Source organism: Lutjanus erythropterus, chromosome 17 (genome assembly GCF_056507025.1).
Source record: "Lutjanus erythropterus isolate fLutEry1 chromosome 17, fLutEry1.hap2, whole genome shotgun sequence".
Lineage (NCBI taxonomy): Eukaryota > Metazoa > Chordata > Actinopteri > Lutjaniformes > Lutjanidae > Lutjanus > Lutjanus erythropterus.
This window is the reverse complement of record NC_139333.1, coordinates 22,917,337-22,939,769: the sequence shown is the minus strand read 5'-3', so window position 1 is coordinate 22,939,769 and position 22,433 is coordinate 22,917,337. Positions and strand designations below refer to the sequence as shown.

Sequence of the window (22,433 nt, the reverse complement as noted above, 5' to 3'; positions counted from 1 at the left end):
ATTCAATGGACATTTAAAGCATTTAAAAACTAAGGAAAACCTCTTGAATTTCAGTGTTTATGTTGTCTTACAGCAAATAGTGGGGCGATAACGCTATAAATTTAGCAAAATTCTGCTTTTAGTTGGGAGAGGACTGAAAAAAGAATAAAAAAGGACTATGACCAAGCATTTTATATTAAATACTTTAGGATTCAAGCTGAAAAATAAGCATTCAACAGACATTTTTGAAGCACAAATCCCAAAAATGACAGGTTTCAGCTTCTGTTCTGGTTCCAAAAGTGAATTTTTGCTGGCTTTCATCAAATCCTCTGATAATAAATTGAATATGTCACATTGGGCTCTGGATATGACGATACACAGAGGAAGATTAACAAGACAGATTCAAGACAGATTCAGAACACACGGGTCAGTTTGAGGTCCAAAAGACAGTTTGTGAGTCAGGTGAACTGAGTGTAGAGAAAGAAAGCTGCCTGAATAATACCATACAAATGTAGCAAAAATATGATCTTAGTCAGGAAATTACAGATCAAAGAAGAACAACAAAGGACTAAGAAGAATCTAACCACTCAATGTTATATGGGTTTTGATTAGAGCTGAAAAAATAAGACATTTCTGAAGCAGAAATGCCAAAAATCACAGGTTCCAGCTCCTGTTCTGGTTCCAGCTGTGAATATTTGCTGGTTTTCACTTATCTCTTGTGATAATAAACTGAATATTTCTCTATTTTGGACAGTTGGTCAGACAAAATAAGCACTTTAAAAATGTCACACTGGTCTCAGGGAAATTACGAAACATTAACACGACAGATTCAAAACACTCAGGTCAGTTTTTAGGTCCAAAGGAGAGTCTGTGCGTCAGTGACATAAAGAAAAAAATGTTTGGTATTGTTTGAAAGGTTTTGTTAGAGATGCCAATATACAAAACTGAGGAAACCTCTGTTTCAGTGGAAATCACTGATCAAAGAATGAGCAACAAGGACAAAGAGTCTAACCAAACACTTCATACTATGGGCTTTGATTCGAGCTGGAAAAATAATATTAGTTTTTTTTTTAAACAAATGCCAAAAATCACAGGCTCCAGCTTCTGTTCTGTATCCAGATGTGAATTTTTGCTGGTTTTCATCATATCCTCTGATAATAAACTGAATATCTCTGCGTTTTGGACTGCTGGTCAGACTAAACAGTTTGAAGATGTTGGCAAAGGAAACATTGTGATACACAGAGGAATATTGACAGGACAGATTCTCTGCTCTTTAAAGTATTTAAAAAAGTAAGCTAAACCTCTTAAATGTCACTGTTTGTCTTTTTTTATTTTATAAAATGACTACCATTGACTGCTGCATTGTTTTTGATTTACAATTGTGAGGATTCGTTGCAAAAGACAGTACATGCCAATATTTTGCAGAGGCTTTGAACATAGCAGACTACTTGTCAATTTTATTAAAAACAAAGGAAAACAGAGACACTAAGTTTGTCTTACGATTGTCTTTGTTTTTTAATATTGTGATAAATATTGTATTGTGGACTCTATCACAGCATTATCATTCCTTGGGTTTACAGTATCCATCAATCCCCAGTAAATTGGGGTTTTTTTTTCATTAAAAACGTCAAAAACAACTAATTCTTTTCAGAATTTCCCAGAGCTGAGGTTGTGTCCTCAAAGTGCCTGTTTTGTCTGACCAAGAGTCCATGCGCCAAAGTTATACTGCTAATGGTGATGTCGGTCTTTTTATTTCCATACGCTTGGGATCCATTATGACTTATTTATTTTACAGACAGACTGAGGCCGTCATGATGCATCAGTCTGCTAATAGATGCTCACAGATGCACCAAGACAAGAGCCAAAGCCAGCTATAAAATAAAGTAGGGCTGCAACTAACGATCAATCGATTAATCTCATGATCATTTTCTCAATTAATCGATTAGTGGCTCGGTCCATATATTGTCAGAAAATGTTGATCACTGTTTCCCAAAGCCAAAGGTGATGTCCTCAAATGTCTTGTTTTGCCTACAGCCTAGGATGGCGATATAGCTGAAAAACCTAACACGACAGTGAATTATCATATTGGTTGATATCAATAATTATTGATCATGCAGGTCATTACTGATGACATGTTGTGTACTACAAAGGGTGGAAGTGGCTGTGGTGATCAAATAAGTTTGGTGTAAAGCCGCTGGGCGAGTTAAAATCAAATATCATTATGTTTTTGACCAAATAGCTCAAAATCAATACTGCAACTGTATTGTAGGAATGACTATTAGTGCTGTCACAAATTAACACAATGAGATTTGTGATGAATAATTATCTGTAATGTGAATGTAATGAATAAGTGGGTAAAGACAAATAAAAGAACAGCTGGAGTAAGATATAAAGATATCCAAAATCTATCACGATATCTAGTCTTATATCACAAAACACCTAAAACAACCCAAAGATATTCAGTTTACTGTCATAGAGGACTGAAGAAGCCAGGAAATATTCACATTTAAGAAGCTGAAATCCGAGAATTAGGACACGTTTTCTCAAAAAATTATTAAGAAAAAAAAATGTAACTGACAACAAGGGGGAATCACAGTGCAGATGTGTCCCTCCATGGACAAGACAACAGTGCTGCAGTGCCAGAAATAAATTAGAATGCATAATAAAATATGATCATATAAACATGAAGTAAAGATAAAGTTAACTATTAAGTGGGAAATTGAGTTGAAAGGATGCCCAGAGGACTGAAGTACTGCTCCTCCATCTCTCCACAGGTAGCTCCTGCAGGTTAAAGGCTCAGATGCCCTGCAGGCCTGTCAGCTACCAGGTATGATGGTGATGCTTTTGATAGTGATGGTGCCTCGGCTACTTTTTATTCCCCCCCCTCATAAAACACAACATAAATCATCTGCAGTAAAGCTCTGAGGCATGTAACTGATACCCGCCCCCAGCCTGACCTGTTGTTCGGTGACTTACCAGATTTCGGTGGATAACGGTACACCGAATTGGACGGAATGTCCACTTCTTCCACGCCTATGTTCTGTCTGCTCGTTAAAGCTCCCATTTCCAGTCAAGTTGAGACCACAGGGCGGGTTAACGGGCATTTACACTTCGGGTTCGCTTTGTTCGCGGCGACGGCGTCTCCTGTATTATTATTCCCTATCATTTAATCCAGTTCGTGCTGCCCTGTCCATTTCTGTCGGGTCCGAGCCCCGCCGTGAATGTGACCGTCCCGGGGATTAGTAGTTGTTCTCTGGCTGCTTATCCTCAGTGGTCAACGGTACGTCAGATCGTTTTGAGGCAGAAAACAGCCGTTGGAGTCCCTTTAATAACGGATAAGCGCTTTCATAGTGCGCCGCAGTCGCGCATTCGAGCTGAGCGAAATCTCCGTGTCTGGCTTTACTTCACGGGCGACTGTGTGGCACAAAACGGCGACGTGCTCGTCGACATCTCCCGGCGGTCCCGCTGGATGTTGACCATATATCCCCGGTGCTTTTCGTTGCTGGATCCTGTCAAAGAGGTCTGTGGCTCCACATGACGTCAGCCAGGCACAAATCCGGGCCGTGGTTTTTGCGCAGTCCTCCTCTCTCCAGCAGGGTCGTGTTTAGAAGGGAACCATAGACTCACGAAAGATCTCGCGAGAATGATAATTTCAACTCAAAGCATAATCTTTCCCTAACCCTAACTAAGCGTTTTCTGACCCTAAATCTACACAACTTTTAACTACACCTTTGTCAAATTATAAACCATAATTACTTTGTAAAGTTTACACAAAGAAGAAACAACTTGTACAAATCTCGCGAGAGTTTCACAGACCAACGGTTCTCTTCTAAAAACGACCCATCTAGTGCCGACCCGCTTTGTAACGTGACCTTCCTACGCCAAATGTGTGAGTAGCGCTGACTGCAGTGCAGAGGGACTATGTGGAGTACAAACAACGAGCTGAAACAACTTTACCCTCTGGATATCAGTGGAAATGCTATTAAAAGCCCAACAATTTTGCTAAACAACGGAAAAGAGTCTCGCCATGATGCGTAAAACCTTTTTTGCAACAAGTAGGGTCATATAGATCAAACTGAGAACTGCACACCGACAGAGGATTAAAAACAACAATGTCTGGAGTTAACTAAACTATAAAAAATAACCGTTAACTCGTGATAATTTTTTTTAATTCGCTCGTGTGAAATATTTTAATGAAACTTAACGGAACAAAGGCACAAAAACGGTCCAACATCGCCGTTACAAGCGACTCCACGTCGGCAGAGGGCAGTGTAACGGTTAATGTGAAGGGGTCGTGTCTAGAAGGGAATCCAAAATATGTGAAACTCTCGCGAGATTGTAATGAATTGTTGGAATTTGTGGAAGTTGTATAAACTAAGTATGTGTTTTAATGTGACAATGATAGAGATCTATATTGGTTTAGAGACAGAAAAAAAATGACGAGGGTCTCGGAAAGATCATGGTTTGTGTTAAAAAGATCACCTACTCTCGCGAGATTTTTCGCGGATCTGGGAATCCCTTTTAGACAGAGAGAGGACCGCAAACCGAGCACACAACTCTATCCAAACATCTTTTTGGAGGAAATTCAGAGAATAAAAAGACTGGGTTTGTGGTGTGTCATTAGCAAATAAAAAAGTGGACCTGGTGATCATTGTTTTACTTATCTTAGCCTATTATTTTATTAAGAGGGATATTAAGAGAGATTGTTTGTTTGTTTAATTTATTTTATTTTGACTTTTCACTTCATCTTGGAGGATGATACGTCCTTGATATTTGGATATTTGACTCAGTGTTTGTACGTCTTTGAACACTAAATAAATACATATAAATACAGACAAGAACAATAACTCTACCCCATTGGATGGCGTGGAAATGCCAGCAATAATTTCGATTAACACTTGCTTTTACAAATAAAGCTTTATTTTGCAATGAGTAGAGTCAGTTAAATCAAACTGTGAGTTGTGCAACAAGGAAAATAACTGTTGGCCCATTAAGAATCAGCTGGTATGATATTTTTAGTAAAAATTAAACGGACTAAATGCAGAATAAACTCTCCAAGTTGGACTGTTATTACCAGGCACGTGCAGGGGGGGTGGAGGGTGCTGGAGCACCTGCCCCTTTGACCCTTGATGCCCAAAGTGCCCTTTTGTCAAAGTGTTTTTTTGTTTGTTTGTTTGTTTGTTTGTTTGCTTGCTTGCAAGAGTACCCGCCTGCAGGGAAGATGTGCCCTGTAGCTAAGCGCTGCTAAGCAACGGATCGCCTTCTACAGTTCGGCACGCGTGTGATCCGCGGACCACATGTGAGCATCATAGTTTTACTGTCACTGTTACTTTTGTATAAGTTATAATATGCGAAATCTCAGTGCAGAGCTGCAGTGAAAAGACAGGACAGATGCTGCTGTGTGCAGCACATCTCTGTAAAGAGTTATTGATTTAAAAGCCGTCACATCACCTTGAGTGAAATCCAGACCATAACTTTTTTCACTGATGTAACTGTGCTATCACCAAAGAAACAGATCATAAAACTGTGATGTTTATTGAAACTTTGGTGATATCAGCTGTCTTAACTTCTACACAGCTCCTCTCTGCTCACCGGTGCAGCTCTGTCTCACCCCGTCTGTGACACAGTGTGTCTGCTGATTGATTGATTGATCATGACTTCTAACCAATCAGATGTGCTGCTGTAGGCGGGACATTGAGCCAGACTACAGAGCCTAGTTGTGTATTATACTGTACAGTGTATAATGATCTAATATATGTACATACAGCACTGTATAAGTTTGAAGTTTTTAATATTATTACATTATCATTATTATTATCATTATTATTACATTACATAACTATGGTGATAATTACAGACAGACAAAGATCAAAGACAAGTGCGTTTTTAAAATAACTTAACCCTAATCCCACCACTTTTTTAGATTTTGCTGATCCGAAAAATGATCCGATCCGTGACTCAAAACCGTGTGTGTGTGTGTGTGTGTGTGTCTGACTCTGCACACACCTCTCATAAGTTATAGCTGCTAGTTAACCACACACAGCGTGCTGAGGGGAAAAAGTATGTCAGGCTATATGTTTCTTTTGTCACGGGCAAAGTGCATTAGAGAGATGTATCATTTTAATGTCAAGTGAGTTGCAGTGTTTTTCCTATGTTTCTGGAGGCAATGAGGCATAGACTGTTATTTCACTAAAACTATGCAATGTACATGCATAGTCACATAATTTTGGACTATTACAGTATAAATACAACAACAATAATAATTAGAAGAATTTAAATTGTGATTTTCTCAACCTCTCATTTAAACATATCAGTACTTGTTTCTAACATTTGTATATATACACACAAATTCAATATAATATGCATAAACATAAAATATATAACTTTTATAACCTTGCTGTCTTGCGCAAAGCGGATAGTCAAACTGAATAAAAGCACAAATACATTTAAATACATGATTTCTATATCATTTAATTCTTTTTTTACTTTATTATTAGCACTACAAATAATAAAGGGCAGATTATGAATCAGCACCATGGAGCAAATTCGTGGCCCCCTTTTAACTTTGAGCACCTGTCCCTCCAAAGGTCTCTGCACGGCCCTGGTTATTACCAATGAACGGTCCAGCGTTGGTTGGTCGTTACTAGCGTCTCCCCGTCGACAGAGGGCAGTGTCGCAGTTAACGTGAAGGAGCTGAGCACTGAACCAGCCAATCAGAGGAGGCCAACAGAGGCGCAAAGAGACGGGAAAGGGAAGCTTAATTGCCGCCATTTCACGTGAAAGCAGCGCGGCAGGAACAACGTCCCAGGCCAAACAATTGAAAAAAATACGTCCCGAATTTGAATTTAATACACCAGCTGGAGATTTATCAACCATCAGCAAGCTCCTTACTTAACGGCAGGGCCGAGCGGTTTTCGTCTTAACTGGCCTGCTGTGTTGCTTGGAGACGAGCAAAATGAGCTACGGAAGGCCGCCGCCAGACGTGGAGGGGATGACCTCTCTGAAAGTGGATAACCTCACTTACCGAACTTCACCGGAGACTCTGCGCCGAGTTTTTGAGAAGTACGGCCGTGTAGGAGATGTGTATATCCCCCGGGACAGGTACACCAAGGAGAGCCGCGGGTTCGCCTTCGTGCGGTTCCTCGACAAGCGCGACGCCGAGGACGCCATGGACGCTATGGATGGCGCGCTGCTCGACGGGCGGGAGCTTCGCGTGCAGATGGCCCGCTACGGACGACCTCCAGACTCCATGTACAGCCGGAGAGGGGCTCCACAACGCAGATACGGGGGATACGGACGCAGGAGCAGGAGGTCAGTTTATCTGAGGAGCTTGGTTTACGTTAGTTTTGTAATGGAGAGGACGAGCACATGGTGTATGCTAACTGCTGCAAAACGAAAAGTAGTTGAAAGGATATTTCTCACATTGCTGCAACACTCTGTTTAATATTACACGTAGAGTACCATAATCTAGACAAAGTTTTTGTGTTAATAAAGCTGCATTAAGCCTATTTACATTAGCTAGCATCAAAATTAGTTTTAGAGTCAAGTAGTGTTACACATACGAGGAATTTCCCTCTGTTTTGGTGCATGACAATAAATACATGAATTGTAGTGATAAAAGAGCAAGTCCTGAACGTGGAGAAGCGTAATAAGAGTCAATAAAGAATGGAAAAGTTCTTAAAATATGTTCTTTAACTGAGGGAGGTTTGTGCAGGAATCTGCAAAATATCCAGCAAGGAATGTGCAAAAGTTCATTACATGTAGTATAACAAAATTTGAAAAGGCCAAGATAGTAATCCAAAAAAGATGTCTGTTAATGTAATGCATTTAGTCATTGTATGCGGGGGAGTCTGGCCTTGTTGGTTTATGACTCATTTGGTCCGTATGTCAACTAATTCATTAATTAATAAGTTTCAGTTCTACGGTGCAGCTATTTCTGTCTGAGCAGTAGTTTCGTTAGGTGGCTAGTAACTTATCATTAGGGCTGTGTACAATATGCTTTAAAAGAAAGCACATATTATAATAGTTTGACAGTGCAGCTCTTATATGATCCACAATGAGTGGGAATGATCATTTTTGCTTTTCACATAAATTCCCAAGCACACTCATCACATCTGCATTAATTTATTAAAGAAGAGCAGTTTTTTCTGTCACAAGACTCTTTTGCAAGATGGCCCTTGTGACTGAAACATCCATGCTGAGGGGATAACTGTGCAGGTATTTTTTTTTTAAATGGGTCTTTGGGGGACCTTGATTCCCTGCATCACAAAAGTGACCAAGCCAGTGGCATGTATGTGTGTTGTCTTACATCATCTTCAATGATACATCACAATTTTTTTTACAAAAAAAAAAAAAATGAAATCATGATGATGTGACATTTGTTGAGGTCTGTACCAATCAAACATGTTTTCTTACATCTGGAGAACAAGACTTGTAAGCTAGGGCCTTTGCTGCAAATCACTTATTCATTATAATACTATTTTGTCACACATTTTACCTTTATCGAATCATTGCAACTTAGGCAATTTTGATATAGCACCTGGCCATGTTGATTTTTAATAAGGTTTCAATTAATTGTGCGGTGCTACACCTAATCCATTATGACTGTTAAAGCTGTGCAGCAATCCCTGTGTGAGCAGTTCTTCCGTTAGGCAGCTATTCAATTAGACAATTAATAACTTTATTCATATAGCACCTTTTAAAAAGTGCTTTGACAGGCAATGCAAAGGCAGGGTAGTTGAAAGGCTAATCAGTAAGGCCAAAAACAAAAGACAAATGGATGTTAAAATGCAAGATGCAGAATGTCAATAAATACAGTATAAATCAATAATATAAAAAGAATAAAAGCAATAAGATTGTACTGAATATGCACTTTTCATCGGTTTTCATGTTATTTTGATTTGCTCCTGCTGTTTTACTGAAGTTCTTCTCTCTGTCACCACAGCCGCTCAGCCAGCCCTCGACGCCGCAGACGTAGCCGCAGCCGCTCCAGGAGCAGAAGCCGATCCCGATCCAGGAGCCGCCACCACTACAGTCGCTCCAGGTCCCGTTCTTACTCCAGATCCAGGTCAAGGTCCAGGTCCAAGTCTAAGTCCAAGTCCAGAACCCCCAGACGAAGCAAGTCAAAGTCTCCCTCCAGGTCCCGATCCCGCTCCAGGTCCAAGTCAAGGAGTCGAACCCCAGCATCCAACAGAGGGTCCAAATCCAGGTCCAGATCCAAATCGAAGAGTAGGCCTAAATCTCCAGAGGACAACGGAGCAGAGTGTTAACCCAAACTTGGACACAACATGACGGTATTCAGGGGAAAGGGTGGATTATATTATTTGCTTCAAATATTATATCTGAGATGGCTTTCTGTCATCACTTGGGGTAGTATTCTGCAGTCTTCTTGCTACATTACAGCCATTAGCACACAAGCATCACAGTCTGCAGAATCCTTAATGTTTTTAGAAATTAAAATAAGATTGGGACATGATGTCATCTGTAGTCTAGTCCTGTGGTTGCTTTACTTTGCCTGCTTGTTCAGCCAATCTAAAGCACACACAGATAGCAGATTTGGGTTGATGTGACCTAATGTATCATATTTTTAATTGGGGGATATTAATCACATTTGTACTCATGTGAGTGTGCATGGGAGGGACGTGGGAGTGCTTCACTCAAAAACGTTCACCTAAATGTGGAATTCTTTCCTCCAAGCTGCGGAGTCCTGTTTGCAAAGAGAGGAGAAGGAGGAGGAGATGGGGGTGTGGCAGTGTGAGAGCAGTTAGTGTGTGACCCGCCCATGTGACCTGCCTGTTGCTGAGAGCGATGGCAGTTGCTAAGGAGCAGGTGTCACCAAGGCAACGGTGGTTGCTATGGAGCAGGTCGTCATGGCGGTGGTTCGGGCTGTCAGTTGGTGTATGAGGTGGTGTGGTGAGGTACGTTCACGGGGACCACAGGCAGATGCGATGAGAGCACTGTTCCCACCTGTGCCTGTGGTTTCCTCCGCCTCTCACAAAGGGAACGGACCCCGAGGTTTGTTTTTCAAATATGCCCGAGTGTAAGAGTCATGTTAGAGCTAGTTTATTTGGGAGAGGGGGTGAAGAAAGGTGTGTAAAGAAATGTGAAATTTACTAGAAATGTTAGGTATAATACATGAAGATGGATAAGGCAGTTTGATAAATGTTAGTGTCAGGGGAAAGAAGCTCAGACCAGTTCTGTGTTTAAATATCCAGCTCAGCTTCAGGACTTAAAATAGCGTTTTTTGTTTTTGCTCTTGTCAACTCTGTTCTGTCTTTCCTTCCAGATCTCAGATGATTGAGCCTTTGCTGAGGACATCAGGAAGAGTCTCACATTGAGCAAGTGGACTCCACTATTACCACTGAATGCAGACTGAAAGGTTATTGGAACTTGGTCTAAAATGTTTTAAATGTTTCATTTGACTTAATTTGCCTAAACAAATTCTGTAACTTTGTGATCATTGTTTTTAAAGTTGAGCACATTGAAAGGGATTTGTAAGGGGTTTTTTTTTCTTTCATAAATTGGGTTTTTTCCATTTGATTAAATTTCTACTTGTTAATAAATTCCTTTTTGAATTAATGTAGCTTTCTTTTAATAAAATCCCTTGTTTAATACTCTTGAAAGAGTTTTACTTGCAGAGTTGATGTAGACAAGGCTGTCATGTTGGATCTTCAGAGCCATTACAGCTATGTTATACCACTCTTATTGGAAAAATGGCTTACTGTACAGTGACATAAAAGCAAAACATTAAAGTATCGCAGTGCCACTTAATTTGTGACTTGCTAATCCGGCAGCATAGCATTTTCTTTTCTGTCAAATCTTTGTTTCTGTCTAGTTAAAGATGCTTTCCTATGACTCTAACCCTCTTTCTTGTGTATCTTTTGTGCACTAGGCGCAGTTGTGTAGCAGTTGAGTAATGCTGGTTAGCTGTTAAGATGCGGTGCAGTGCGGTGGTGACATGGTGTGGCGTGTTGCGGTGCTGAGTGCCCGGCGCTGTTCCGGGGCTCGACCCTCCGCTGCCGTTTGCCGGTTTGTAAGCTCACAGGTGTGGCAGATCAACCATCCTCTCCTGTCTTGTGACCTCTCCTTCCCTCCATGTGCTGTACAGATTCTGTCCTCCTTCCTTTTCTCTTTATTCTCCTCCTCTTCTTCCCCTCCCCCTCTGTGGTTTATCCACTGTTGATAACTGGTTTTGCTCGCTTTTTGAAATTGGGTCCAGTGTGACTCCAGTGAAGGGTTTAAAATGCAGTCCAGACTGCTTAATGAATTAATTTTTGTGTATTGCATTCCTCTGTGAACCTCTCAATTGTCTTGTAATTGCTTCAGGTGAATGCGAATAAACATCTTTGTCGTAAACAAGTTGCCAGTGTGAATTTTGTCATGCTGTTCAATTTATATTTTTCTCTGGACAATAGATCCTAACAGCAGCCATTTTGACATGAGTTAGTGGGGTAAACACAGATTTTACCAATTATACTAACTAATCTGTTCCATTTAGGTCATTTAGTCAAGCTTCATCTAGAGATTCGAGGTCTTGTGACATGCATGTTTCTCTGCAAAAATAGACAGTGAAAATGACCTGTTCATAGACATGTTGACTTCACGCCAGCAACATGACACCTCTCACTGTGGTTTCAAGGTCGATATCTGTAGAATAGTCACAGACATGAAAACATAAAGTGAATAGCAGTATTTTTCCAGTACTCTTTCTTTCCTTCTGAATGGGGGAAAGGGGCTATACTTTTCCTCTCTTCAAAACTTCCGCAAACTCAATGCAGGAAGATAAAGCTGGCAGGAGCAGCATTGCAGCAGGAAAACTGTGGTCACCACAGGTGTGCAAACCACACACACATACACACTCACACACACCTGTTCACTGATTCATATCAGTAGTTGCTCTGGAAAAGTTTGGTTTCTCTTGAAATGCATTTTTAAATGGTGTTTGCTACATAAGCAACCAGACTTTGTAACTCAACGTTGTTTTACCATGTTACTCCTTCACATTGTTACCTAATAGTCCCATGTGACCATGATGGCGCTTGTTCAGTAAAAGTTACATTGACACATTTTAAACTTTTGAACGAAGGAAGTGTGCATTTCTTATATCTCTTCCCTTCACATAAATATTATGGATATGTCATATTCAGGTACTTCTCAGTTGCACAGCTAATTTGCATGTGGATGTAAGTTTTAATATATAAAGATTTGGTTGGTGTAGTCCAAAAAGTCTTCAAGTAACTAAGAAATTCAAGAAGGTTTAAAAGTGTCCACAGTCTCTCTGCCATATGAGCATTCAGTGGGCAGAATGGGTATAAAAAACATCTGAAAAGTGGGTAACAGAATCTATTGGGCAAATGTAGAGAAGTCAAAAGTTCTATATTTGCCTCTTAGATGTAGTGAAGTGTACTGTGAATATACACTTGTGAATTTGATGCCTGCAACCTGATCCTAAAAAGTTGGGACAGGCAACAAAAGACTGAGAAAGTTGTGTAAAACTCAAACACGTTTGGAACAAATACTAGTGATAGTATCATGTTTGGTTTTAACAAGGGCAAACTCAAATGGCTCAGTTGTTCATAAGCAAGGGTGAGATCCAGCACAGTGAAAAACTACACGGGCACATAGTCCCAGATTTCAGATTGTTTTTGGAAATCGTGGACATTGTGTCCTCTGCACTAAAGAGGAAAAGGACCATCCAGATTGTTACCAGCACAAAGTTCACAAGCAGCATCATCTGTGAACGCCCCATTAATACTGAAAGGCGCACACAGGTTTTAGAGCCACATATGCTGCCATCCAGACGATGTCTTTTGCAGGGATGTCCCTGCTAATTTAAGCAAGACGATGCCAGAAACGTTCTGCTCGTGTTACAACAGTGTGTCCTCGTAGTAAAACAGTTGAGATCCTAGACTGACCTGCCACTGAAAAAGTGTGGTGCATTATGAAGTGCAAAATATAAGAGACCTCAGAGCATGTTGAGCAAGACTTTTAAAACTTCAACAATTAGTGTCCTCAGTTCCCAAACACTTGCTGCGTGTTAAACAAAAAGGTGATGTATCACAGTGATAAACATGTTACTGTCCCAACTTTCTGAGTGTACATCTACAAAAATCAAATTAGTCTGAACATTGAATATCTTGTCTTTGTACTGTTTTCAAGTAAATATATGTCAGCTTTGCAAATCATTGCATTATGTTTTTATTTACATATCATAAAACATCCCAACCTTTTGGAGTTTGTAGCATAAAACAGAAATACTCAAATAGAGTACGAGTAGGCCTCCTTCAAACTTGTATGCTCCAAAACATAATTAGCCCAAAAACCATCAGTTTATGTATTTTAATTACTTAATTAATTGTAAATTTTCCCTGCAGTTTTATTGCATAAGTTTAATGTAAAGAGCTGCATTTGATAGAATGTTTTTCTACCATGTTGAGTCAGTGTCAATAAATTAAATAATAATTAATGCAAACTTATACATAAAAGGTATTTGAGTGCAACACAGCCTCCTTACGTAACCTAGTAAATAAAGTTTACTTGATTTGTTTAGATTCAGTTTATATAAAGAATATTAACATTATGTTTACTTTTTTTGGATAAATAAACTTAATTTTATGTATTTCAGTTACATTTTTTGAGCATTTTTTAATTAATTATCCCAATAAAATACAATAAAACAAGACAACAACAAAAATAGACAAAATGGTATGATAGACATATCAAAAGTGACTCAGTTTTAATTTTGGGGTGAACTTTCCCTTTAAATATCTTGTCTTTGTACTGTTTCGAATTGTCAATATTAAAACTAAATTTAGTTTCTTAATCATTTTAAAGTGGTATCGCTTTAATTCTAAGACGCATGATTTATTTTTATTGTTCTTGGCTGTTTAACGCCCTCCTGCTGCAGACTGACCGTCAGGTGAGTCCTCAGGTGAGAAGAACACCTTCTCTATAAACCCAGCTTGACTTCACGGTACACGGGTTCTGTCACAAACCATTAACGGGATTAACGGGGGGAACAAGAAAGAGTAGATCCAAGCACGTTGCAGCGTGCCGTGCCAGCCACACCTGAGCTGTCCGGCAGTCTGACCGGGGATATTAGACCGGGGGCAGCCGGTGGGGGCGGACCCGGAGGATGTGACGTCCTGCTGGGAGAGGAGCTTGAACCATATCCCGTAAACGCCGCTCGTTAACGCTGATGTTTGGCGAGGATTATCGCGACCAAAAGCATGGACAAACAACCGTGAGCGACCGCAGGTGAGCAGACAGCGGAGACGGAGGAGTCCTGGCGTCAAACATGGATCTAACTTTTATTTTATCAGCTGCCATCTTCACGCTTCTCGCCATTGTGGTCGCGACGTCGCTCCTGAACGGCTCCTCGTCCTCGGCCGACTTTGCGATCTTCGGACACAGAGGAGACGGCTCGGGATCGGGATTAGAGCAGGCAGGGCCGAGGCAGAACGGACATGTACCCGACAAGAAGAAGAAGAAGAAGAAGGCGGAGGACGACTGGTGTGACATTAGCGCCAGTTCTCACGACCACTGGGATGTAGTGAAATCTGTGCTTTCAGTAAGTCTGCAGTCACACACAGTTTACACACCAGAGGAGGTGATGCATGTTTGTTTAGTGAGTTTCATTACGTATTTCTCTCTCAATCTGTTATACTGACTCTCCCTCCCACTCAGGTACACTGTACACGTCCAGTGAGAGGTGGAAGAAGCACTTAAATCCTTTACTGAACTAAAATCTGCAATGCAACAAGAGTAAAATACTCTAAAAACTAAAGGTCATACATTATAATTTAAATTAACTGCAGTGCAATCAAGCAGTCTATTTTAAAAAAATTGTTTTAATGATATATTTTCATATCTCATATGATGGAAAACCTCAATGTGCAAACAAACTATTGCAACTATAAATGTAATGAATTAAGTCCAGAAAAAAGTGCAAACTAACAACTGGTCTCACTGGTCACACAACTGGTGCAATATTAGTACTTATTTTCAGATGTAAAGTCACTTCATACTGTGCAGTATTTTATACAAGGGAACTTTTAATTTCAGTGTGCAACATGCAAATTACCTCTGTGCAATGGTGTAAATTCAACTGCTGAGTCTCCTTATATTGTATATACTGTTCCTATTTTTATATTTCCCTTGTTTATATAAATATTTTATACTGATGCTTGTATATTTTTTTGCTATCCACTTTGCTGCTGTAACACCGTAAACTTCTCCATCGTGGGAATAAATCCTGCAGCCAAATCTTACTTTGCAAAGTAACCAGTAACTGTTGCTGTCAAGAAAAAAGTACAGTGTTTCCCTGTGAAATTTGGAGTAGAGGCATAGACTGACCTCTGTTTTTGCTGTCTAATTGTTACAACTTACCCCACCATGTGTTACAAGTTGTAACATGTATTTGATATCAACTGGTGATATGCTTGCAGGGTTTTGAATTGGTGCTATTTGAAGTAAACAGATGTGAGTACTTTGTATTAAAGTTTGAGAACTGCGAAGAAAGTTACAGATGCTAAAATGAAAAGTTTTACGACCATACCCAGTCTCCCCTACCTTAAAATTGTACTGAAGCACAGTACTTAAGCAGCTTAAATGTAGTTGCTTTCCACCTCTGTGGAAATTTCTAGTAGACGGGAACTCACTCAACTGTGTTGGCGAGCAAAAAAGTGACGGGCAGAGAGGCCAAAAGTAGGAGGATTTCAACAACTGTCTTCTGTTGTGACCCTTTTTAAGTCCCGCCCCCTTTTGGAACCTCTGTCCTGTTTTCTGTGTTTAGATATATGCTATCTGCTCAGCTCATCTATCCTGAAAAGAAAACCAAGTGTTGAAGATGGTTAAAAGACATTGCAAAAGTGACATATAGTTACACCTTAAGGTAGCTAACATTAGCAAAATGCTAGTTAACTAGCTAGCTAATCTATATCAGTTGTTAGCTAGCTAGTTACATCTGATAGCTACTGTTAGAAAAAACACTAGCTAACTAGCTAGCTACTTTACAGCAATCATTAGCTAGTCAATTAGCTATACACATGTATTTACCATCTTCAAACTGTGGTTTTCTTTTCAACACAGTCAAGCCTAGCACAGAGCATATATGAGAAATGGGAAAGGAGAAATTTGACAGTGGTGGACAGCTTGTTCAACTGACCACAGAGCAAAAGGGGTGGGGCTTAGGAAGGGTCAATAAACAAACAGAAACAGCATGACTTTTCTCTTATTTTGAAAAGGTCACATTGGCCAAGACTAATAGAAACCAGGATGGAGGAGCCGCCTCCACACGCCACTCAGGTAGCTGTCGTGACCTCCCCATGGCCTGTTTTTATCAGCCTGTAGAGACTCTTAAAGTTGTGTAAAACAAATGTGGAGAGAGGTCCAATCAGCACCCATGGGATCAAAGACCGAAAAGATAACTATGGCTTTTCCACAACACACCTGCGCCAAGTGTAGGCCAGATCAGCATCCAGGAGAGGTGAGAATCACAGGCAACACGAGGAGGTAAATTGATTTGTGTGGAGCTTTTATTTCTGCGCAGCAGTTTCTAATCCGGGCCTGCCTGTGAGGTCATACACAGATATTTGCGATGTAAAAAAAACACACACACATTCACTGCTCGAGTTTGTGGGGAAAACCTGTGAAAAAATGATGATTTGATGCCCCTTATCTGACCCCTTAATTCTCTGACAGGAGGAGGCACAACCTCACCCTCACACCGAAGAACTGCCAACACCAGTTGAGCACTCCTCCTCCACGTCCACGAGCTTAGAGGTAGACTTCTCCGAGGCTTCGTCAGGGACGGTCCGCAGGTCATTCATTGGGCTCTCTGATAAGGAGCTCCTAAAATGTGCTTTCTCTTACCCCCAGACTGAAGGAGCCACAGAGAGCCCAGGGAGCAACGGTGAGCACTTTTACCCACTTTGAAAGAGTTGTGAGTTGAATATTTGAAACTTTTTTTGGTCAAAATAAAGTTTTGGTGTAAATCCCTGATGGATGTTTATTCTGTTTCTTCAGATAAAGTGGAATCGAACGATAACAATTCCTTGAAGTACATCCCTGGAAAGGCGCGATCGCACCACTTGGAAATGATGATGTCCAAAGAGGAGCTGGAGGAGGAGCAGAGGTCGGTGAAAACTACAAATATGGGTGTCCCTTTCTCATAAGGTAGCCATTATACAGAGTTTAAAAGCCATTAATAAGAACAATTCATTGGTAAGACCCCCTAATGCTTCAACAGTCAACTGACCATTCCTAAGTCCCGCCTCTTTTTGCTGTTAAAAGATATTGCTAGGGAAACTGTAAAAGAGACATAATCATCTGAAGTTAGCTAATGTTAGCAAAAAACTAGCTAACTATCTATCTAATTCTAAATTAGTGCTAGTAACAATCTGGATGGTCCTTGTCCTCTTTAGCCCGGAGGACACAACGTCCATGATTTCCAAAAACAATTTGAAATGTGGACTCATCAGACCTCAGCACACTTTTCCTCTTTCCATCAATCAATCTCAGGTGATTTGTCACACTTGGAAAAAGCCCCAGACTTTCTTAAAAAAAAAAAAAAAAAAAAAAAAGCCCAATTTTGTGAGTTGTTGAGAGAGGAGCAACTTCATAAACTTTGTGAAACCTGTCTATGAAGAAATCTTAATTATTTGGGCCTTCTTAAAATTCTGCAATTGCTATATATTAAGTTATTTATTACAACAATGCATTTGGTCTACAGATATGATGTAGCTACATGTTTATTTGCTTTAATTACATGGCTTTGTTAAATATTCAACTCTGATTGGTCGGTTGCAACATTATAAGGTCTGTTATTTTTTTTTATAGCAGGCTGTTGCTATGAAGAGCAGGACGTTGCTATGGACACAGCTCTGATCATAGACTCTGGAGGAGCAATAACATGACTTTATATGAATACTTTGTGTATTTTGGTAGTTAATCATGTAATAAGCAGGATATTGCACAGCAGGTCATTACTTTGAATTTGATTCAAGACCCCCCTGCTTCATGTCGGGATCCTGCATCACCCTGTCGGGGGTTTATTTCACAATAATTACCCGCTCACTGTGCATTATCCCATACATAGAGCAGGCAAGTTGGAGTTGATCACAACTGGTCACCTGAGACACATTCTAATGCCCGGCGTGAACTGACATACTCAGACCTGTCCACTTGTGATTGGATCACCCAAGACGCACGTTAGCAGGTGTACACAGCCTCAGAGTGTCAGCCTGAAGGAGGATTTTGTACAACCTGGCAACGCAAACTTTGTTCTTATTAATGGCTTATAACAGATCTGATGTGTTGACTATTAATAAAGACATTAATTACACCTTTATAAAGGCTGCCTTATCAAAACTAGTACCATACAATATAGTGAATTCTTTGCCAAAGTTTTACTGTAAATCTGATGTTTTTATTGATTCTATCAATGTTTAGAGGAAGTTCCCTTGTTTCCTCGAAGCTGCTCTGCCCTCTGTCCTCTTCTTCCTCCCTCTAATCTCCCCGACGCTGTCTTCACGTGTTTGTGTGTTGCTGGCGTTTCGCTCAGAGCTTTCCTCCACGTTTAGCTGCTGTATCACCCGTCCTCTTCAGGCTAGACTGAGTAAGGCGAGATTGAGTGTCTGCCAGGTATTAGCTGAGGGATGAATGACACGAGACTTAAAGAAACCACTCGGAGTTGTTGGTTGCCTGCTGGGGGAAATGAAACAGACTTTGTTTTCTATAATGTATCTGCATGCCCTGGTCTTATCTTTGCAGGTTACTCTCCTACACAGACTTTAACTGTCTGTAAGCCTGAAAAAGGAGCAGATATGTGGTAAAGTATGAGTTATTCTCACCCGTTTATCTCAGGGGAGTCACTTTCTGGCCATTGCTTGAAAAATACTCTAATGCATTTTTGACCACAGCAGTGATTTTTGGCCTCATCAGCTCTTTAACCTCAAGCAGCCATGAAGCGACTGATGTAACTGTGATCCCACATACCCACCCCCCCTCCCATTATTCCACATTAGAGGTGTGATTATCAGGTGTCACAGCAGGTGTTGATTGTCATCACCACTGATTGAAGGGTGTTAGTTAATCCTCTGAGGACTCTCCTCTGTTCTGCCACAAGGAGGAGTCGGTGGAACACTGGGACCTGTCAGATGGGAATTAAAAAAAATCAAGATTTATGCTTTGATAACATAAATATATCTTGAAACATGATATCAGGAGGATACACAGCTTGTATATTTATGTTAAAATAACAGTGTTCCTTGTATTTAATGTAACTGTGAATGAGAATCAGCTTCACATGCCAAGTGCGTGTACACATTAAAGGACTTGGACTCTAGTTTTGGACCAATAATCATAAAACTTTTAGTTATTAAACACTAAATGGGGTCATATTAATGCTGGTCATGTATTTATCAGTATTTTCTGCTGGGTGTGGCGCTGTGTGTTTTTCTGCACAGGTGTGAATGATTAACTTTTACCTGTCACGTCTCTGAGTTCACTGTTTGTCTTGTCACTCCCTTTTGTGTCTCCCTTGTCTGTTTAGTAGTAGTCTGGTACTGAAGATAGTGATTTATGCAAAAGACAAAAGCTTTTCTATGCTGCTCTTACACTTCTAAACACAAACAAGTTCATGCACACCAGGAAGTAGAGCCGTATTCATTTTTTTTTTTTTTACATTTGAGGCTTGAAAGAAACTTAATAAACTTTTTTCAAGCCATACAAAAATGTAAAAGTCCCAGAACTGAATCCTCAATTTGAACACAGTGATTCATCATTAAATGAGTTAGTCTTTGTTTTATTTAATCAATTTAATCTCCTGCTAATCAAATTTCTGTTGTTGGATTGCTGCTTGACCGCCTTGTTAATACAGGAGTGAGCCTCCCTCTGCAGGAGAGCAATTTTTTTTTCTTTTCACGGCAATGAAAATGTTGTTTTTGAAAGGCTAAAGATCAACACTCTCTGGAAATGTTTGGATCGCACGAGTCAGAAATCCTACCCAGCCACCACTGGAGTTCATCAGAGTGAATAGAGATGCAAAAAAGAAAAAGATGTTCAGCAGGTGAAGGCTGATTTAGAATTCAAATGTCAGTGTTATGAAGAGTCTTACTGACAGGTGCGTCGGATCAAATAACTACAGACTCTTAATCAACTGTACTCACATTATTAATGACTTTTTGGCCCTGAATGTAAAGTACCTCTGTCCACATTTAAAGGAATAGTTTGACGTTTTTGACAAATGCGTTTATCTGCTTTCTGACAGGGAGTTACATGAGAAGACTGACACCACTCAAAACCTGGTGTCAAATCTGGGTGGTAAACAAAGTCATTTTGGTTTGCCGAGTGTGACTAACTGCTCTCCTTGCAGGTTAACGTCCAAGTGTCTCTGCTAATTGTGGTTGCACGTTGCTCAGGTCCAGCGGTTATATTACATTTCATTTTGACACAGCCTACATACAACCCGATACACTGATTTAGATGTCATCATCGTCCCTCACGTGGTATTAGCGCCTGCCTTCTAGTGGCGAATGGCTGCATAACATCTTAGGTGCAACCGGTTAAATGAAATATTAATAATTAGTTAAACTAACTAGTATTCTGATGCTGGTTAATGATGGTAGAAACATTTAACTCTGATTGGTGGCTCTTCCACAGCTTTTTTTACACATATGTACTCTACCGGTGCAGTTTGTAAATAAAAGATTTTGCAAGTGATAAACTATACAATATTCTTCCTAACATTTCTGTGACATTTTGTCTTCCCAGGGTGCAACGTGAGCAGCTGGCCGCCATCTTCCAGCTGCTGAAAGACAACAAAGAGACGTTTGGGGAGGTGTCGGAGGGAGACATGGAGGAGCAGCTCAAACTCTACTCCATCTGAGGCTCCTCTCTGACTCCTCTCCTCTGCGTTGCCATTCAGCCTCTGATCGCGCTCTTTAACCTGTGAGCGCTACCGAAGGACTTCTCCAGTGCACCGAATAAACTCTGCAGTATTCAACACAGCTGTACAGTCCACTCAACAACCGCTCTCACTCTTTTTGCGATGACGTACTTTTGTTTGTTGTATTTGTTGTATCGTTGTGTCGTTTTGTTGCTGTCCCGTCCGTCCACATGTCCAAATGAAGACTGAAAACCAAAGAAGCTGGACTTCTCCCAGCCCAGAGCAGGATAGAGCTCCCCGTGTGCAAAAACAAATGGTCTTAAAGGGATAAATTAGTTTGGTAACACTGTATGGCAAGGGAACATGAATTATCAAGAGTTCATGCATTAAAAATGTACAAATTCATTCATATACTAATTCTTAAGCTGTCAGGAATATTCCAGATTTAACAGTATCTCATGCATGACTTAATGCAAGAACAGTGAGTTTAATGAATTAAGGTATTTCAATCATCACGATCTCTGAGTTATTAATGATGTTCTTATTTATTAAGCCTGCCATTAAAGGGACAGATAAAAAAAAACTGACCAGTCACAACAGTTCACATTTCTGTTAAATTTCAAGTGTTGTAATCATGGTTAACTAAACATAACTTCTTCACGACTTCCTCATGTTTATGGCCCTTCAAATAAACGTCCTCTTGGGCTCAAGGATGAACTGATCAGTTTTTGGTGGTCAGAGGTAAAAGTCTTTGTGATGTCATGTCCGTCCTGTTCTTGTGAATGTGATCTCTCAAGAATGCCTTGAAGGAGTTTCTTCGAATTAGGTACAGATGTCCTCTTGGACAAAGAGATGAACTGATGGTCAGTGGTGGTCAAAGGTCACCTCACTTCCATCCCTCCCTTGTGGACACAATATCTCAGGAATGCTGAGAGGAAATTTCATCAGATTCGGTACAAACGTCTTCTTGGACTCTTGAATGACCTGGTTGGATTTTGGCGATCAAAGGTCACTGTGACTCAACAAAACATGTTTTTGACCATAACTCAAGACTTCATGCACTAATTCTGACAAAATTAGACATAAGCGGTGTTGGAAAGTAACTGATTACATGTACATGAAAGTACATTACAAAATAAATGTGTTAGTTATCCATTACAGCCACAGAGAAAACAAAATGTAAAGTAATTAAATTCCAGTTACTGATCAAAATGTTAGTGATATTCAGATATTCTTTTCTGGTTGCCTGGCAGAGATCTGCTCTCATTAAACATTAAGTCATACATGAATTCATGGTAGTTCAAGTTCCCTTACAATAAAGTGTTAACATTAGTTTTATAATATAATAAAAGAAGAAAATGTGTTAATTTATTATGCAACTTTTTTAAAAAAAATTCAATGTTATCTTCCTTAAATCTGTAACAGGTACAAATCCTGTAAAGTTTCATCTGCAAAGCTTCCCCTCGGTTGTGTAATAAACCACATTATGTACTGTATCATTATGCAGGTGTGTGAGTATGTGTGTGTTTCCCGTTTTATCGTGTACTTCTGTATTGGCAAATGAAGT

General features: G+C 40.1%; 3 protein-coding genes across 9 annotated transcripts in view; 2 read left to right on the top strand and 1 right to left on the bottom strand.

The window, feature by feature from the left end:
- Nucleotides 1-3,593, bottom strand: part of rnf157 (ring finger protein 157) — a 33,120-nt gene extending 29,527 nt beyond the window's left edge. For 3 of the 4 annotated variants that reach the window (XM_084740699.1, XM_084740700.1, XM_084740701.1), the window contains exon 1: nucleotides 2,956-3,593. In XM_084740699.1, the coding sequence (XP_084596825.1) occupies nucleotides 2,956-3,043 (88 nt within the window). In that variant the 5' untranslated portion in view covers nucleotides 3,044-3,593. The remainder of the gene's footprint in view (nucleotides 1-2,955) is intronic. The other variant, XM_084740698.1, reaches the window with a different exon arrangement.
- Nucleotides 3,594-6,720: 3,127 nt separating this feature from the next.
- srsf2a (serine and arginine rich splicing factor 2a) lies at nucleotides 6,721-11,031 on the top strand. 2 transcript variants are annotated; one of them, XR_014772179.1, is made up of 4 exons: nucleotides 6,721-7,290; nucleotides 8,924-9,272; nucleotides 10,265-10,357; nucleotides 10,871-11,031. XR_014772179.1 is itself a non-coding variant. In XM_084741071.1 (3 exons), the coding sequence occupies exons 1-2, from the start codon at nucleotides 6,935-6,937 to the stop codon at nucleotides 9,246-9,248; spliced, it is 681 nt and encodes a 226-aa protein (XP_084597197.1). In that variant the 5' UTR covers nucleotides 6,721-6,934; the 3' UTR covers nucleotides 9,249-9,272; nucleotides 10,265-10,749. The 2 variants fall into 2 exon arrangements, 1 of the variants encoding a protein (XP_084597197.1); XM_084741071.1 differs by lacking the exon at nucleotides 10,871-11,031 and having other exon boundaries at nucleotides 10,265-10,749.
- A 2,961-nt stretch (nucleotides 11,032-13,992) lies between these two features.
- Nucleotides 13,993-22,362, top strand: mxra7 (matrix-remodelling associated 7). 3 transcript variants are annotated; one of them, XM_084741258.1, is made up of 5 exons: nucleotides 13,993-14,548; nucleotides 16,681-16,891; nucleotides 17,005-17,113; nucleotides 18,751-18,808; nucleotides 20,752-22,362. In XM_084741258.1, exons 1-4 carry the CDS (start codon nucleotides 14,276-14,278, stop codon nucleotides 18,782-18,784), a joined length of 627 nt encoding a protein of 208 aa, XP_084597384.1. In that variant the 5' UTR covers nucleotides 13,993-14,275; the 3' UTR covers nucleotides 18,785-18,808; nucleotides 20,752-22,362. The 3 variants fall into 3 exon arrangements, with proteins under 3 accessions (XP_084597384.1, XP_084597382.1, XP_084597385.1); XM_084741259.1 differs by lacking the exon at nucleotides 18,751-18,808 and having other exon boundaries at nucleotides 14,027-14,548; nucleotides 16,681-16,761; nucleotides 16,858-16,891; XM_084741256.1 differs by lacking the exon at nucleotides 18,751-18,808 and having other exon boundaries at nucleotides 14,013-14,548.
- The last annotated feature ends 71 nt before the right edge of the window (nucleotides 22,363-22,433 follow it).

Coding starts and splice junctions, on each gene's coding strand:
- srsf2a (XM_084741071.1), top strand. CDS start 6,935: ATGAGCTACGGAAGGCCGCCGCCAGACGTGGAGGGGATGACCTCTCTG. Junction 7,291..8,923: donor TACGGACGCAGGAGCAGGAG/GTCAGTTTATCT, acceptor CTGTCACCACAG/CCGCTCAGCCAGCCCTCGAC.
- mxra7 (XM_084741256.1), top strand. CDS start 14,276: ATGGATCTAACTTTTATTTTATCAGCTGCCATCTTCACGCTTCTCGCC. Junction 14,549..16,680: donor TAGTGAAATCTGTGCTTTCA/GTAAGTCTGCAG, acceptor ATTCTCTGACAG/GAGGAGGCACAACCTCACCC. Junction 16,892..17,004: donor AGAGAGCCCAGGGAGCAACG/GTGAGCACTTTT, acceptor CTGTTTCTTCAG/ATAAAGTGGAATCGAACGAT.